At 35.8% G+C, this 18,587-nt stretch overlaps 1 protein-coding gene across 1 annotated transcript in view; it reads left to right on the forward strand.

Moving 5' to 3' along the window:
* Positions 1-18,587, forward strand: part of LOC127875159 (serine palmitoyltransferase 2-like) — a 48,029-nt gene that overhangs the window by 10,296 nt on the left and 19,146 nt on the right. The window contains exons 2-5 of the mRNA XM_052420016.1: positions 452-637; positions 2,786-2,940; positions 16,926-17,074; positions 17,258-17,382. Of these exons, the coding sequence (XP_052275976.1) occupies positions 452-637; positions 2,786-2,940; positions 16,926-17,074; positions 17,258-17,382 (615 nt within the window). The remainder of the gene's footprint in view (positions 1-451; positions 638-2,785; positions 2,941-16,925; positions 17,075-17,257; positions 17,383-18,587) is intronic.

Consider the following 18,587-nt stretch of genomic DNA (forward strand, 5'->3'; position numbering starts at 1 on the left):
TGAATAAACGGTGAAAAGAGCATAAAGTAAAAAGAACATTTGTTGGTCATGTTTTAAATAGAATCTTAGATTCGTGGTCATTTTGTATTGAATTTATTAAACTTGTCATCTAAATAAAGATAAAAACTCTTTATAATTCTATGCTAAAGCTTGGCCTATGCGGAGGTGAAGAACCCTGCTGCCCCAAGGTCCCACTCAGCCAACTAAAATGTCCATTTGACAAAAGTAAACCCTTCCTTTTCAACTTTTAGCTGGAGTTCTGCGTGATACAAGACAATAAGTGGTCTTTCTAAGGCTGCTCTTATTTGATAAATCTGTGCTGAAATAAGAAACACTTCAGTACCACAAGGATAAACAATGAACTTCTTTCTTCTTGTATAGCAGATATGCTTGCTCTTTGTGTAATGAAAGCAAAAATATAATTTCTTTTTTTTTTATAATTTATTTTCAGTCGCACACAACCATTGACGAAGGATGGAAGAAAGATTACTGGGAATCGTTTGAGGAGACGCCATTGCTCGCGGCAATTTTCACATACATCTGCTATGGTCTTGTTGTGTTAATTGGACACATTCGTGACTTCATGAACAACATGGGTCTACTGAAGGTCAATACAAGTTTAGAGCCAAGGATTCCGGTAAATGGGGTTTATGATGTTGTAACATGCAGGGATTGCAGAGTCTAAAGTGTTAAAAAAGTTCCTTCCTTCTACTTGCTGTGCCAATACTATTAACTTTTTTGGTAGATTTTGTTATGTTTTTCTAAATTGAATGATCATATTCACAAAATAAACAATTAAGCTTTCAGTAATTTTGCTACATATTATAATGTCAGGATAATTATCTTTAATCAGACTTTTCCTTTTTTTGAAAAATATCATTGAATATTTACAAAATTGCAATATTTGAAATAGTTTAAAACTATAATAATAACTATGAAAAAATATACCTGCACTTGTGATTAAACGCAGGACATCTGAAATCAAATGTTAGCATTCTACAACTCCACCATGCAAGCTGTCAAAATGTATAAATTAAAATGATGCTGAAAAGCTGTTTTAATTTTAACAAGTTTTATTGTTTATTATCAATTGACGAAAAAATATGTACTAGTTTACAATTATTTTAGTCAGAAGTATTATTTTGCTGTTTTTATATCGGATCGAATGATCGGGGGTATATTGTTTTTGGCCTGTCTGTCTGTCATTGTATGTGTCTGTCACTCTGTCATTCTGTCCCAAAACTTTAACCTTGGTCAGAACTTTTGCAATATTGAAGATAGCAACTTGATATTTGGCATGCATGTGTACATTTGTGTATCTCATGGAGCCGCACATTTTGAGTGGTGAAAGGTCAAGGTCAAGCTTTAAAGGGAGATAATTATCTGTACCTGCCAAATGATAAAAACAAATCAAAGCGGCGCAGTAGGGGCATTGTGTTTCTGACAAACACATCTTTTGTTTAATATAATTCATGCATTCTTTTTTTAACTTCATATCGTTCCAAAAAATAGTTCACACTATGTTGTTCATCAGTGGAACCTTACACTTAAATCATCTTAAGGAAGGCTTAAAATTAATAATATGATCATTTACATGAAAAGTCTTTATAGTAAGAATGGTATTGCCGCAAATGCAAATCATCATGTGATCATGAATAAATCAGTTGTAAGTTAGAGGGTCAGATTTCCGTCCCGAGTATGATCTTATTCACTGAAGCAGAATTTATTATTCAACAATAAATTTAAATTGTAAATAACTTTGATTTGTTATATATAGTTGATAATTTAAAGGGACTTGAGTTGTTCACAGATTTTCATATTTTTATGTGCCCCACCCACTATAGTGGGGGACATATTGTTTTTGCCCTGTCTGTCTGTTGGTCTGTTTGCTCCAACTTAAACATTTGCAATAACTTTTTCAATATTCAAGATAGCAACTTGATATTTGGCATGCATGTGTATCTCATGGAGCTGCACATTTTGAGTGGTGAAAGGTCAAGGTCATCCTTCAAGGTCAGAGGTCAAATATATGTGGCCAAAATCGCTCATTTTATGAATACTTTTGCAGTATTGAAGATAGCAACTTGATATTTGGCATGCATGTGTATCTCATGGAGCGGCACATTTTGAGTGGTAAAAGGTCAAGGTCATCCTTCAAGGTCAAAGGTCAAAAAAAAATTCAAAGCGGCGCAGAGGGGACATAATGTTTCTGACAAACACATGCCGCACATTTTTAGTGGTGAAAGCTCAAGGTCAAGGTCATCCTTCAAGGTCAAAGGTTAAAAAAAATCAAAGCGGCGCAAAAGGGGACATAGTGTTTCTGACAAACACATTTCTTGTTAAATAATGTTATCTAATGCTTTTACTAAAAAATAAATATTTTGATAGTTCAAAATAATTACAATCACCACTGACAAGGAAAGAAGTAATATATATTTTATAGTGATTTTTTATCAGGCTGATTTTGTTATGTCCAAGCTACATGTCTGATTTTATTATAATCGAAATAAAGTGATTTAACCCTTTCCTGCGGAGATGCAAAGTGAAAATGTCTATATGCAGCCAGAACAGCCTTTGAGTAACTGGCAGTCTGTTCAGGTTTAATGCTGTTTGCTGCTCATCAGTATTTAATGTTTTGAAAAAAAACCTTTAAAACTTGAATCTATTTATGAAGTTCTTGAAAATAACGCGAATTTCTTAGGGACTGCAAACAAGTCACAGTGTGTTGCTAAGAGGTAAACATTTAAATAAAATGTTTGAATTACCTTTTTTACTCCCTCCAAAGGGTTTTGTACCGCTGTTCTCCACATGGGAGAGTTTCTACACGCGCCATGTGTTCCGCCGTGTGTCTGATGTGCTGTGCAAGCCAGTGGGAGGAGTACCGGCTGCAAGGATGGACCTTGTGTATCGGGAGACACATGACTATGGCTGGACCTATGAGTAGGAGTTTGGATTTAATTAACCTCGTACTGAGAAAACTGCGGATAATGCACATGCGTCAAGTGTCAACCCATATACGCCTGTGCAGTCCACACAGGCTGATCTGGGACGACACTTTCTGTCTGAACTGGATTTTTGTGTAGAAGAGATTTCCTTTAAACACAAAATTCCTTTAAAGTGAAAAGTGTCCTCCATGATTAGCCTGAACAAACTGCACAGGCTAATCTGGGATGACTTTAGCACAGTTTTCCTAGAGTGAGTCTCTTATAATCAGTAGTTGAAATATTGTCCAATATAATTATGTGAGATAAATCCTTTGTTTATATACCACTTTACATACCAATTGTGGTGTGCAACGAAATACCTACATATTGTATTCTTCACTCAATTACAGGAAAGTGTTATGTCTACTAGCATTTCTATTACTGTAGCCACACTTTTTTCATTTGTTGATACAAATGTGCAGTTGACTTGGGTATAATGGTTACACCTTGTAAAACATTGTGTACTTGACACAGGACGTGATTTCACAATGTTTGATGAGTAAATGTACTTTACATAAAATAGCTTGTGATTAGTATAATTTTCAATGAGTAATATATAGAGAAAGGTATATAATAACTTGAGGATAACATAAAAAAGTTGTTTTGGAGATGTGTATAAGTCTTGTTGGTTGTGTCAAGTATATCACAGAATAATCAGCCCACAATCAACATGATTTATTAAAGTTCATAGACACCATACTAGTGCTATTATTTTTATATATCATTCATTGTGCTGGAATGAATACTGCTCTTAAATTTTTAGATATTTAACATATATATGTATTGCGCCATGAGAAAACAAGCACAAATGACAAAATTTTCTATTTTTACTTTTTTTCATTTTCGGTATCTACGTTCTTTTCCGGTCCCATATATGTATAAAATGTCAAACTGTTCCAACTATAACCTAAACTAATTTACATTTTCGTTAACCGATGTGACGCTTAAGTGAGCGTCATTACGCTGTTATTTTGACGCCACGTCATATTTCATTTTATCTTCTAACTAACTTCGTACATATTTTATTTGAAATGTCCGTCATCATTATTTAAAAGTTCAATGATGTTGTAGTTACCGATGACGTAAATGTGTTACTGTTTGGTAATGTCATATAATGAGTAAATATAAATTTATATTTTTCTTCACGAAAATAAATACCGAAGTTTGTTTGCTAATTTAACTGAACTCGGAATGTTTATAAATTTTTGCTATGCAAACAAGCGTAAAGAATCCACAATACTTAAACAATTACTGGTTAAATAAACCGTTAGCACAGTTAGAACAGTAAAAAATGTCACATTCTGTCTAACACGCGAAGCCTTCCTGACCCTGAGCTGACAATAGAGGTCGCATGTTATCACGCAAGTGAAACGCCGTGCTGCAGATAATCCAGGAGCGAACAGCTGCACTGGACGGTCGGTGTTCGTGAAGAAGAAACCTGTGTTATTCAATAAATACAAAGAGGTTTCTTCACCTCGCTGCATGTCTTCCCCGTGAAAACGTGTGTTCTCGCCGGAGTTAGACCAAAGTGTTCTGAGATGATACTTTCCAAATCCTGAAATATTTAAATATGCGTTAATCAATTGATAATTTATATACATGTATATATCAGTATATTTAAAGCAACAATGAAGTGGCAATTTAATAACAATTGTATTCTATAACATGCACATACTAACACAAAACATAAACCTTTCCATCATTGCTACTTAAACTTTAGTTATCCCCACGTTTTTCGGAGAAAAAGTGGGGATATTGTATTGATGTGTGTCTGTCCGTCCTGGCCACCTGCTCCTCCTACACTATTAGCACTAGAACCTTGAAACTTACATACATAGTAGCTATGAGCATATGTGCGACGGTGACAGTGACAGAATTTTTATCTGACACCTGGGTCAAAAGTTATGGGGGTTCCGGCGGGCCGAGTCAGAGACTTTCGCTCATTTTTTTTATGTTATTTTACATTAACTTTTTCATTTCTGCACTGATTTAATTCAAATTGATACTGAGCTCTCTTATGAAAATAAGGTCAATCTCAACCATGCATGGCCCCATTACCAACCCTGGGGCGCCCTGACCACATAGGCCACGCCAACCCCAAATTGCCTTTTACTATAATTTCTTCATTTCTACACCGATTCACTACAAATTGATACTGAACCTCTCTTATGACAATACGGTCAATCTCAGCTATGCATGGCCCCATTAACAACCCTAGGGCATCCCGCCCACATAGGCCACGCCCCCACGCCCACCCAAAATTGCCATTTACTATAATTTCTTCATTTCTACACCGATTCACCTTAAATTGATACTGAACCTCTCTTATGACAATACGGTCAATCTCAGCTATGCATGGCCCCATTACCAACCCTGGGGCGCCCCACCCACATAGGCCATGCCCACCCAAAATTGCCTTTTACTATAATTTCTTCATTTCTACACCGATTCACTTCAAATTGATACTGAACCTCTCTTATGACAATACAGTTAATCTCAACTATGCATGGCTCCATTACCAACCCTGGGGCGCCCCGCCCACATAGGCAACGCCCACCCAAAATTGCCTTTTACTATAATTTCTTCATTTCTACAGCAATTCACTTCAAATTGATACTGAACCTCTTTTATGACAATACAGTTAATCTCAACTATGCATGGCTCCATTACCAACCCTGGGGCGCCCCGCCCACATAGGCAACGCCCACCCAAAATTGCCTTTTACTATAATTTCTTCATTTCTACAGCGATTCACTTCAAATTGATACTGAACCTCTTTTATGACAATACGGTCAATCTCAACTATGCATGGCGCCATTACCAACCCTGGGGCTTCCCGCCCACAGGCCACGCCCACCCAAAATTGCATTTTACTATAATTTCTTCATTTCTACACAGATTTACTTCAAATTGATACTGAACATCTCTTATGACAATACGGTCAATCTCAACTATGTAAGGCCCCATTACCAACCCTGGGGCGCCCCGCCCATAATAGGCCACACCCACCCAAAATTATCGTGTACTATAATTTCTTCATTTCTACACCGATTCACTTCTAATTGATACTGAACTTCTCTAATGACAATATGGTCAATCTCAACTATGTATGGCCCCATTACCAACCATGGGGCGCCCCGCCCATAATAGGCCACACCCACATTGATACTGAACATCTCTTATGACAATGCGGTCAATCTCAACTATGTATGGCCCCTTTACCAACCCTGGGGCGCCCCGCCCATAATAGGCCACACCCACCCAAAATTGCCTTTTACTATAATTTCTTCATTTGTACACCGATTCACTTCAAATTGCTACTGAACCTCTCTTATGACAATACAGTTAATCTCAACTATGCATGGCCCCATTACCAACCCTGGGGCACCCCGCCCACATAGGCCACGCCCACCAAAAATTGCCTTTTACTATATCTTCATTTCTACACCGATTCACTTCAAATTGATACTGAACCTCTTTTATGACAATGCAGTCAATCTCAACTATGCATGGCGTCATTACCAACCCTGGGGGGCCCGGCCCACATAGGCCACGCCCACCCAAAATTGCCTTTTACTATAATTTCTTCATTTCTACACCGATTTAATTCAAATTGATACTGAACATCTCTTATGACAATGCGGTTAATCTCAACTATGTATGCACCTTTACCAACCCTGGGGCGTCCCGCCTGTAATAGGCCACACCCACCCAAAATTGTCTTTTACTATAATTTCTTCATTTCTACACCGATTCACTTCTAAGTGATACTGAACTTTTCTTATGACATACGGTCAATCTCAACTATGCATGGACCCATTACCAACCATGGGGCGCCCCTGGGTCAAACATGCGGCGTGGGGATATGCGTCGGCCTCTGCCGTGCCATTTCTAGTATAAACATATGTTAAATTTATTGACCCCCGGGGCGGTTCAAATTTGACCCCAGGGGCATAAATTGAACAAATTTGAAAGAGGTTCACCCCAGGAACACTTGTGAGAAGTATTATCAGAATTGGACTTGTAGTTTAGGAGAAGATGTTTAAAGAAAAAGTTAACGCATGGACGGACGCACGCACGCACAATGGACACAGGACCATGACATAAGCCCCCCTGGCCTCTGGCCAGTGGAGCTAAAAATGCTTAATTGAAACATAATTTTAGTGATGTTACACATATTAATTCGGTAACTTGAAACGAATGAAGTTATCATTTCAAGTCCCCAGTATTTAATACTTAATGGCATGAATATTAAATACATATTAGCTATTTAAATACAAACTTCAATTACTTTGATACAGGTGATTTCGTTCCAAAGAATGATTTTATGTCTATTTTACTCATTTCATAATCAAATATAGATTCTATCTTGCAAAACGCAGTGTTGCAAAACGCACACTTTTATTGCTTTAAAATTTATACAGCCGGGATTCGATCATAAATTTCGTGAAATTATGTACAAAAGCATGAAACTGTAATAACCAGGGATTCGATAATAAATATTGTGACAACATATTTTTATGCCCCCCTTTGAAGAAGAGGGGGTATATTGCTTTGCTCATGTCGGTCTGTCCGTCCACCAGGTGGTTGTCATAGGATAACTCAAGAACGCTTGGGCCTAGGATCATGAAACTTCATAGGTACATTGATCATGACTCGCAGATGACCCCTATTGATTTTGAGGTCACTAGGTCAAAGTTCAAGGTCACAGTGACTCGAAATAGTAAAGTGGTTTTTTGAATGATAATTCAATAATGCATACGCGGCCAACAGGGCACACTCTGAACAATATTACTGAAGCAACTGGTCTGTAATCCTAAATCTATAATTATCAGTCCAATGAAACATCATCCTTTTAGTAAAATACAGTGGATCAGTAAAAATATTATCAGAATATGAGATTTTTTGTATATTTAGTATATTAAATATTGTGTTAATGTTTAATTTTGTTGATTAATATAAATATAAGCAGGACAGGGGTGGTAATTCACTACAGGGGAAACAAATGCAATAAGTTTAAATTTATTGTTACAGATTTGCCTCCCTTGTAATATATTTAAATTTTACCAAATGTAAGGCTAACTGCATTTTTGTAATGCATACTACTACTACTACTACTACTACTACTACTACTACTACTACTACTACTACTACTGCTGCTACTGCTGCTGCTGCTGCTGCTACTGCTGCTGCTACTACTACTACTACTACTACTACTACGACTTCTACTACTACTACTACTACTACTACTACTACTACTACTACTACTACTACTACTACTACTACTTCTACTGCTACTACTACTACTACTACTCTAATACTACTACTACTACTACTACTACTACCACCACTACTACTACTACTACTACTACTACTACTACTACTACTACTACTACTACTACTACTACTACTACTTCTACTACTACTGCTCTACTACTACTACTACTACTACTACTACTACTACTACTACTACTTCTACTACTACTACTACTAATACTACTACTACTACTGCTACTACTACTACTACTACTACTATTTCTTCTGCTACCACCACCACCACCTACTACTACTACTACTCGATTGCTACTACTACTACTACTACTACTACTACTACTACTACTACTACTACTACTACTACTACTACTACTACTACTACTTCTTCTACTACTCTACTACTACTACTACTACTACTACTACTACTACTACTACTACTACTACTACTACTACTACTACTACTATTTCTTCTGCTGCCACCACCACCACCACCACCACCACCACCACCACCACCACCACCACCACCATTCACAGTAACAAAAAACGTATTCACACAATGGCTGCTACTACAATTTATAGCCCATATAGGGGGGCATGCATGTTTTACAAACAGCCCTTGTTAAAATAATGTGTTTGTTTCGTTGTATTGCTTCGTTGCACCCACCTTCGGTCCATGTGAATTTCCATGTCGCTAATGTAGACTAACCACAATAGTTATATCATCCCGATAACTTAATGAGTTTTGCGAGTCAATGCTTAAACATCATAACCAGACAGATCATTTTAAAGCCATATTAACACTCAAAATCAACGAATATTTCGCTAATTATTTCGTTAAATAAAGTTAACAAATACACAATCAGTGTTCCGTATATAATATCCATAATTTCAACGCTAGATGTGGTCTAGTAACAATATTTCTTGTTAAATATATGTTACCAGACCACAACTGGCGTTCACATTTTTGCTATTGCTTAAAGGAACAATGATTCTGTATAGGTTAACTTTTCTTTACGAAATATTTTACGAAATATTCGTTGATTTTGAGTATTAATGGGTCTTTAAATAATGTCTTGTACCAAATTTTTGACTACAATGAGCATGGTGTCCATTACTTATTAGGTAACGAGTGGCCGCTTTGGTTTGCTATGATTTTATGAAGATTTTCTTTCATTAAGTTCTTAAAAACGTCCATCTCTGGGTCACTAAAGGGTTTAGCCCGTTTTTCGCTTATTATCCCCACGCTTTCCGAAGAAAAAATGGGGATATTGTGGTGATGTGCGTCTGTCCGTCCGTCTGTTCGTCCTGGCCACCTGCTCCTCCTACACTCTTAGAACTAGAACCTTGCAACTTACATTCATGGTATGTATGAGCATAAATTATGTGCGACGGTGACAGTGACGGAATTTTGATCTGACCCCTGGGTCAAATGTTATGGGGGTTGGGGCGGGCCGGGTCAGAGATTTTCACTTATTTTTATGCCACCGATATGGTGCATTGGCCATAACTTTTGCAATATTGATGATAGCAGCTTGATATTTGGCATGCATGTGTATCTCATAGAGCTGCACGTTTTGAGTGGTTAAAGGTTAAGGTCAAGGTCATTCTTCAAGGTCAAAGGTCAAAAAAACAAAACCAAGGAAAGTAATAAGCTTTAAAGGGATGTAAGTAAATAACCTGCCAAATGATATAAAAAAACAAAACAAATCAAAGTGGCGCATAGAGTTACACAGTAGTGGCACAGAGATGTATTAAGTATTCAATTGTTCGTGTTAATTTTATGAAAAAGAAAAAAAAAAAAATTGTTCGTGTTAACTCATCTGTGAAATGGTTTAGCTCATCCATCTAATGTTTATACAAAGGATTATAAAATATTGGCGCAAAGGGACACCTGTATATGAGAGAAAAGATAGAATGCAGTCAAGCATAAAAAGCATGAGAAACTCATGGAATAGAGCCTCAAGAATCTATAAAAGGGCTGACACTTTCAATTTGTGCAATTACAATTTTAGACTCGTTAATGAAAATCTGTCAAAATGTTCAAGTGGGAAAAATGTGAGAAACAATTCAAAGCAAGATGGACTTTGAACAGGCACATCAAAGACAGACATGAAATTCAACATAATCATTGTTGTGTACAAGATTGCGATAGAAATTTCTGAGACGCTACTATTTAGTCCACCATTTTACCTCAAAACATAACTTTTCCAAAACAGAAGCAAGAAGATTGGCTATAAGAGAGCATGTTCAGCCATCTCATAAGTCATTCCAATTAGGATGAAATGTACATAATTGACTACAGTGAAGTTGATTCATTATTAGATTTGTTAGGAGAGCAGGATGAGGAGGAGAAATTAGGGTATAGATTTTCACTCATTTTTTAGGTTATTTTACATGAACTTCTTCATTTCTACATTGAATTACTTCAAATTTATACTGATTACAGAACATCTCTTATGACAATACGGTCAATCTCAACTATGCATGGCCCCATTACCAACCGTGGGGCGCCCCTGTGTCAAACATGCGGCGTGGGGATACGCGTCGGCCTCTGCCGCGCCATTTCTAGTTTTAATTATTATCGCTAGAAGTAGTCATATGCTTTTTAAATATTATTGTAAACACACATTTAAGATGCTTTAAATATGAGATAAACTTACATACAATTTTTCAAACGACAACACATACATGTATGACACAATAAATAATGTTTTCAAAATATCGTAATAGTCTAGTTATTCTCTGATACTATTCTACGACCGACCAAAGTTTCTTTCATTCACTGTCGACACTGATCAAGTGCAAAATAATACGTGACGTGTTTCTAAATCAGGTTTAAACAAAGAATGTTAAAAAAAGATGAGTAAGTGACGATTATACGAAAAACATAATATAAATAAATCTATATATAGTGTTGAAGCTTTTACCTCAAGTTCGGCATCCATTCCATAAGTTTTTAACTTTAAAACGAAATCAAACACACCTGTACACAGATATCTCACGCAAACATGCAAATCAATTTTTCGCAGAAATTATGACGTAATGAAAATTACGATTTGCCAATGACATCGTCGATGTCATTTGTGCTGGTTTTCTCAGTGCGTGATTCATATGTATATATATAATTTATGCTTAATATCTAAAAGATTTGTTGCGACTCAGTTCATACCTACCGTTACTCACTTTATTGTACCAACATCAGCCCTTACTGCCTGTAAGATAATAGGGAGGTAGAGTTCTAGAATGAAAAAATGGCGGCTATTATTATTATTTACAATTACATTATGACTTTTGCGAAAGTTAGCAGCCAGGATAGCGTTCTTTCAATGTATTACGCACATCAACTTTTTATGCACGCGGATCGAAAGATCGGGGGTATATTGTTTTTTGCCTGTCTGTCTATCTGTCACTGTGTCAGTCAGTCAGTCATTCATTGTGTGTGTCCCAAAACTTTAACCTTGGTCATAACTTTTGCAATATTTAAGATAGCAACTTGATATTTGGCATGCATGTGTATCTATGGAGCTGCACATTTTGAGTGTTGAAAGGTCAAGGTCATCCTTCAAGGTCAAAGGTAAACAACAATCAAAGCGGCGCATTAGGGGGCATTTTGTTTCTGACAAACACGTCTCTCGTTTATTTTATACTTTGAGGTAAACAACTGAGCGCTATAAATAATCAAATATGGTAAACTAGACAAAAATTTGACACATCTTATTTGAGCATTTGGAATGAATGCAATTCGAATATTTTCATAATGATAAGTGAACATTCTCATTATCAAGTTTTTTTCTCCCTTTTCTGGTGAGTATATAATATTTTATTTGAAAATAGCCCATGTTGACCCAATCATCTTACTGAAGACAGTAAACCATAAGCACATTTTATTTGCCAGTTTACATTGAAAACTTCTGAACACATTCTTTAAATGGTGCTATTCATTCTCAAATTCTTTGTTATCAATGTCTTGTGGTTGTCTCCTTTAAAAGGCTTTTTTATTGAAATTTTACATTTGTAAGTTCAAACTAGTATCTGGTAACATATGTATCTGGTAACACATTGGTATCTATATTCAGAATCATAATTTATTTGACACTAAAAGTAAGCATACTTAAGAGGTGAAGATAAATGGATACTATCTATGGATTTTCCCTCTCATCATTATAGTTCAAGTTAAGTTTAAAACTTAAAGCGAGTAGTAAGTTGTCCTAAAGAGATGCAGTGCATTGCATGTGTTCCTGCAGCCCAATTATCAACAACCAAACTCTTGCTGTTGTATCTGGTTTATATTTCTGCTGCTTATCAAATAGTTTCATGCTTCTAATCTAGAGTCTTTCTAAAGAGATGATCAGATTACAAGTGCGTTAAATGACTACATCAGGGCATTAACATATTATTGAAAAATTGGTTAGACTTAATTCAGGATATTAAAGGTTCTTATCTATAAAATCTCAAAATCCATTAAGGAAATATATTTGGAAAATATTTTTATACCCCCATTACCATTGGTAATGGGGGCTATGTAGGAGTCACTTTGTCGGTCTGTCTGTGGGTCTGTCCCAAAATCTTGTCCGGGCAATAACTATGTTGTTCATTGTGAGATTTTAAAATCATATGGCACATTTGTTCACCATCATTGGACGGTGTTTCGCGCGAAAGAATAAAGTCAATATCTCAAAGGTCAAGGTCACACTTTGAGTTCAAAGATAAAAAATGGCCATAAATGAGCTTGTCGGGGCCATTACTTTGTCATTTATTGTGAGATTTTAAAATCATTTGGCACATTTGTTCACCATAATTGGACGGTGTGTCGCGTGAAAGAATTAAGCCGATATCTCCAAGGTCAAGGTCACACTTTGAGTTCAAAGGTAAAAAATGGCCATACATGAGCTTGTCCGGGCAATAACTATGTTGTTCATTGTGAGATTTTTAAATCATTTGGCAGATTTGTTCACCATTATTGGACAGTGTGTCGCGCGAAAGAATTATCTCAATATCTCCAAGGTCAAGGTCACACTTTGCGTTCAAAGGTAAAAAATGGCCATAAATGAGCTTGTCTGGGCCATAACTATGTCGTTCATTTTGAGATTTTCAAATCATTTGGCACATTTGTTCATCATCATTGACGGTGTGTCGCACGAAAGAATTACGTCAATATCTCCAAGGTCAAGGTCACATTGAGTTCAAGGGTAAAAAATGGCCATAAATGAGCTTGTCCGGACCATAACTTTTTTGTGACATTTTAAAATCATTTGTTCACCATCATTAGACGATGTGTTGCACAAAAGAATTATGTCGATATCTCCAAGGTCAAGGTCACACTTTGAGTTCAAAGTTCAAAAATGGTCATAAATGATAATGGCATAATAATTCTAAAAAAATCGCCATAAATTAGATTCTCTTGTTTTGAGAAGACAGTATGCAAAATAGTCTGTGTCAATGCGGCACGTGGGGGTATACGTCACGTCTGTGACAAAGCTCTAGTTTTGTATGATTTGTTTTGAAAATTGAAGGTGCGCTTATGCAGCAAAAATCTTTCACGGTGCTGAATGTTATTTCTGAAGGTAAATGGCTTAAACTACATCCTTAAATGAAAATAGTAGTAAGAAAAGGACATTGTTGACATATTGCTGTTTGCTCCGAGAAATATATATAAATATTCAAAAACAATAAATATTTTAAAATATTTTACAATAGCTTATCTTGGCCTATTTGCCTCAACCAGTTTTTAGAAATAAGAAAAAAGAACATGCTGAAAACTTCTATGTCTTATACATGTAAGGCTTTAATAATGAAATTAAATTCACTTAATTCACATTTTATATAATGATAAATGTATAATTAAATGATCAAAATCGAAGATTTTGTTAGTGAATTTGGGATGGTTAAAGTTAGCTGTCTGGATTGTTTAATATGGCATACAACACTAGAAGTACAAGTGATCAGTTTCATATGGATATATAGATGGGCTGTAAAAAGTTCAAGGTATGCTATGCAACTGCTGAATAGTTATTGATCATGACAATTTCTTAAGTTTCACTTTTCTGTTTTATTCTTTTAACAAATATACTTGAAGTAGCATTTTAATATAATATATCATTTGGTCTCATATTCCAATATATTTTTTCCATCCTTATTTTACACGGTCAATCCCGTTTCCCCTGATAATAACAATGACTACATTATTTTGAAATGTTTGACAATGAGACAACCATGTTGCGCCCTGACTGTGTTGGCAGGAAGATAAGATGTTATCTTCAAGTTTATCCTGCTGAAATCTAAAAATTTGGTCTAATATCTTTCAATCCGCAAGATTTATTGAACAAGCTGTTATTTTGCTAGCAGTGATTAAGTGATCTATCTGCAATACCATGGGCCTTAACATTCATAATCACGTTTCATATCTCTTGTTTGATTTTTTTCTTTCTGATCTGAATGATAAAGAAAGTATTGATTTATTATTGGGAGAGATTGCTTCCTTGTTGTGCATTATCTTCGTGTAATTTATGGTCTCATGTTAATAAGCATAAAAGTACAGTATTCAGAGTTGTTTTATGACTAAGCGAAGGAGCCCTATCTTTATGAAGGGTGAAAAAGTGCGAAGCCTGGGGTGGTTTTTTGGGATTGATTAAAATATTAATTATATACACATATATATTGTATTTGCACCTGTTTTGGTATTAAGGTATGAATTATTAATCAGGCTTCTGAAATGGTAAATAAACCACGATACTCTTAGGAAAAGATGAAGGCTGCCTTCTATTTGCCCAGTTTAATGATTTTAAAAGGCTAGAAATATTTTAGAAATGTACTATTAGTGTTGAATACTGCACCATGTGTTTTACCTATTACTTAAATAGCCTTGTTATCTTGATAGTGGTAACAAAAGAACATGTAACATTTGAAATTGTATGCAAAACTGGTATAAATATAATAAATGTATTTTGGGTTATTTATATTAGACAAAGGTTAGTCCCAAATTCATGTGCAAAATGTACACATCACGACTTAAGCACGAGTACTGGCCTATGTCGATATTCTGGCCTATTTTGCTGGACTTCTTACAGTTTAAATGATTTTTCATTAGTCAGACAAAGAGTGGGTTTGTGGATGAGGTGTATACTGAAGTGAACTGGAGAGACAGGGTTTTATTCCACCTCTAGTATCATTGAACCGCGCTCTGGGAAAACTGGGCTTAATGCTTTTATGTAGAGTAGCCTTCCAGATTAACCCGTGCATTCCACACAGGATAATCAGGGACAACAATTACCGCTTTTATAGTATTTTTTTTGTTTTAAGGAAGTCCCTTTTTAGCAAAAATCCAGTTGAGGCGGAAAAAGTTGCCCCTAATTATCAGGGTTTGTAATATTCCGGATTGATCCGGAAATCCGGATTTCAAGGCACCAGGGTCACTTTTGAGATCAATAAAAATTCGAGTTTTGTTGGGGGGGGTAAGGAGAGATTCTTGGTTTATTTCGGTTCTACAGAAGATAACTCCTGCGCTGATATCATAAAATTTATTAGTGTCGTGTTCTGAGAAAACTGGGCTTAATTCATGTGCCTAAAGTGTTGTACCAGATTAGCCTGTGTAGTCTCCTTACCGAAAATCAAGTTTAGGCGGAAAGTGTCGTCCCTGATTAGCCTGTGCAACCTGCACAGGCTAATCTGGGACGACACTTTACGCACATGTATTATGCCCAGTTTTATCAGAACAAGACACATTAGTATTTATCCTGTTAATTCCAATCAACAATGCGTTTATAAACATGGAGTAACAACGAAAAAATCCCAAGTTTTAAGGTAAATTTTGACCACGTAACCTATGTTTAGAAGCTTATAAACGTAATTACTTTTTTTTATATTTTTATTGTTTCTTTACATAAACGATAAATTTGATAAACTGTGACATTGGAACAAAGGAAAACAACCGTGAATCTTACTTTGCGTGAACAGGTGTGTGGGGGGGTGGTAAATTTAGCCACTTTACGAATAATTTATGATTACGTTTTCTTGTAACAGCATCAGTTTTTAGGTGGACATCGTTAATATTATATATATTTATGTGATATTATTTAGCGCTGTTTATATTATGGGCTAAGGTTGTACTTTTTAATGATTATTTTTTTATTTCAATTTTTCCTGTATTGATTTTTTTTCAAAATATTTGGTTAATGTAGTATAATATTATGCTGAAAAATATAAGTAAATTCTTGGAAAAAAATCTTTCTTTTGCTATAATAAAATGCATTTAAAACTGCTTGGAAATGCAATCTAGAAGGGTCTGAAAATGATTTAAATCAATTTTTGTCCGGGGGACTTAGCCCCCCTTTATCCCCCTGACAAAGGCGCTGCCCCTTGACCCCGCTGGTGGCCTGCAGAGCCAGACCCCTGGCTTGTTTTCAGGATTGGCAATCTGGTCATGTTATGACCCCTGAATTATCCTGTGCCGGCTTATTCGTCAGGACATTTTACAAGTCCTGTTCCTCAAGAGCAAGGCTCTGTCAAGAATGCCCAATAAACAATATTCTTTAAATGCAATCAAGCTTAAATGAAAATCTGTAAACATTAGTGCAAACATTGTGTGCCTGTTTATATCGATCTCATCTGAGTGTCATTATTGTTGGCTTCTGTACTGCACACTTCTTGTATCAAAATGCTTGGTTTCAGGCTGAATAAAGATCGCATTGACACGGTTTTGAACATGGGCTCATACAACTACCTGGGCTTTTCGGAGAACAAGGGCCCATGTAAAGACAATGCCGCAAGAGTCACCAAAGACTACGGAATCAGTACTTTCGGAAGCAGACAAGAGCTGGGTATGCTTAACTGTAAACAAGCTAAAAATGTTGAGCTTTTGACATTTGTATGATAAACATCCTTAGCGAAAAGCAAGAAATATGTATTAATCTGAATGCTTTTGAAAAGCTCAAGGTTTTACTTAAAAGAAACATTTTACAAAAATTAAAACGGGTTTTGATATTGTTTTATTTTGTATTTAGGTATTCTAGATATTCACAAACAGTTGGATGACCTCGTAGCCGAGTTTCTAGGGGTCGAGGCGGCCATTACTGTCCCAATGGGCTTTGCAACTAACAGCATGAACATGCCATGTCTCGTCAGCAAGGTAACAGCGCGGTAGAATGATGTTCTCAAAGAACATATGAGTCTTATTCTGGGAAAACTGGTCTTAAACCGTGTGCCTAAAGTGTCGTTCCAGATAAGCTTATGAAGTTAGCACTGGCTAATCAGGGTCTGTCTATACTGGTTTTGGTTTAGATGTGACTTCCTTTAACTGTAAACTTCCTTAAAATGGGAAAATGTTGTCCCAGATAAGCCTGTGCGGACTACACTGGCTAATTTGGGACGACACTTGAAGCTCATGCATCAAGACCAGTTTTCCAAAAATGGGGCTCATATCATACCTCTTCTTGTCTGACATGGTTGATTTATGATTGTTGTATGGTTTTAATTTTCCAAGGACATGACTAATAGCAGTATCAGGATGCTAAACATGATGTTATAAATAACAGCTAATTTTGACATATATCATACAATTTATGGATAATAAACATGATTTTAAAGTATTCATTTAACATCAGATTTTTTTTACAATTATTATCATTATGTAAAGAAAAGGTTTCTTATTAAAGCTGTACTGATGGTTTAAATGTGACTTTCATCACGATTGTAGTAAAATTGAATTTTTGGAATTAATTTGTCCATTAATTGTTTTCAATTAATTTGTCCATTAAAACATGGACAAATAGAAATATTTCAGCAAGCATACCACCATATTGGCACACATTTTTAACAAATAATGACATTTTGTAGAAATTAGATGTAAGTTGTTTAGATGCTTTCTTGCTTGCAAGGACCTTGTGAAAATAAATGCATAAAAAGTTAATAGCAAGCATTTTGTTGTTGGGTTTTACGCATTCTGCATGCACTGAATCCAGGAGACATGCAGTTTTGTAAAACATCAATAATGCTCCATATAAAAGCTTTGATACTAGCTTGGATGTTGTCTTTAAACACAACCAAATCACCTTTACCCCATATTGACCTACTTTTGGACTATTTCTCGCCTATACAAAACTATTGCGTTTTGTCTAACATATAAACTGCTTTCTACATGTCTTTCATACTGGCATGAAATTAAGTGTTTGCCCACATGCATGGTTTTCAGAGGTGCATATTTTTGATAGAAGGTAAGATGTTGTGTATCATATACTTAACATGCACTGTGTTAGTTTTGCTTTTAGGGTACCTAACATTTTAAATGATACCAATATGAAACCGCATCTTTAAGTAGAATAGTAGAATAAACCA

This window comes from Dreissena polymorpha, chromosome 3 (genome assembly GCF_020536995.1).
Source record: "Dreissena polymorpha isolate Duluth1 chromosome 3, UMN_Dpol_1.0, whole genome shotgun sequence".
Lineage (NCBI taxonomy): Eukaryota > Metazoa > Mollusca > Bivalvia > Myida > Dreissenidae > Dreissena > Dreissena polymorpha.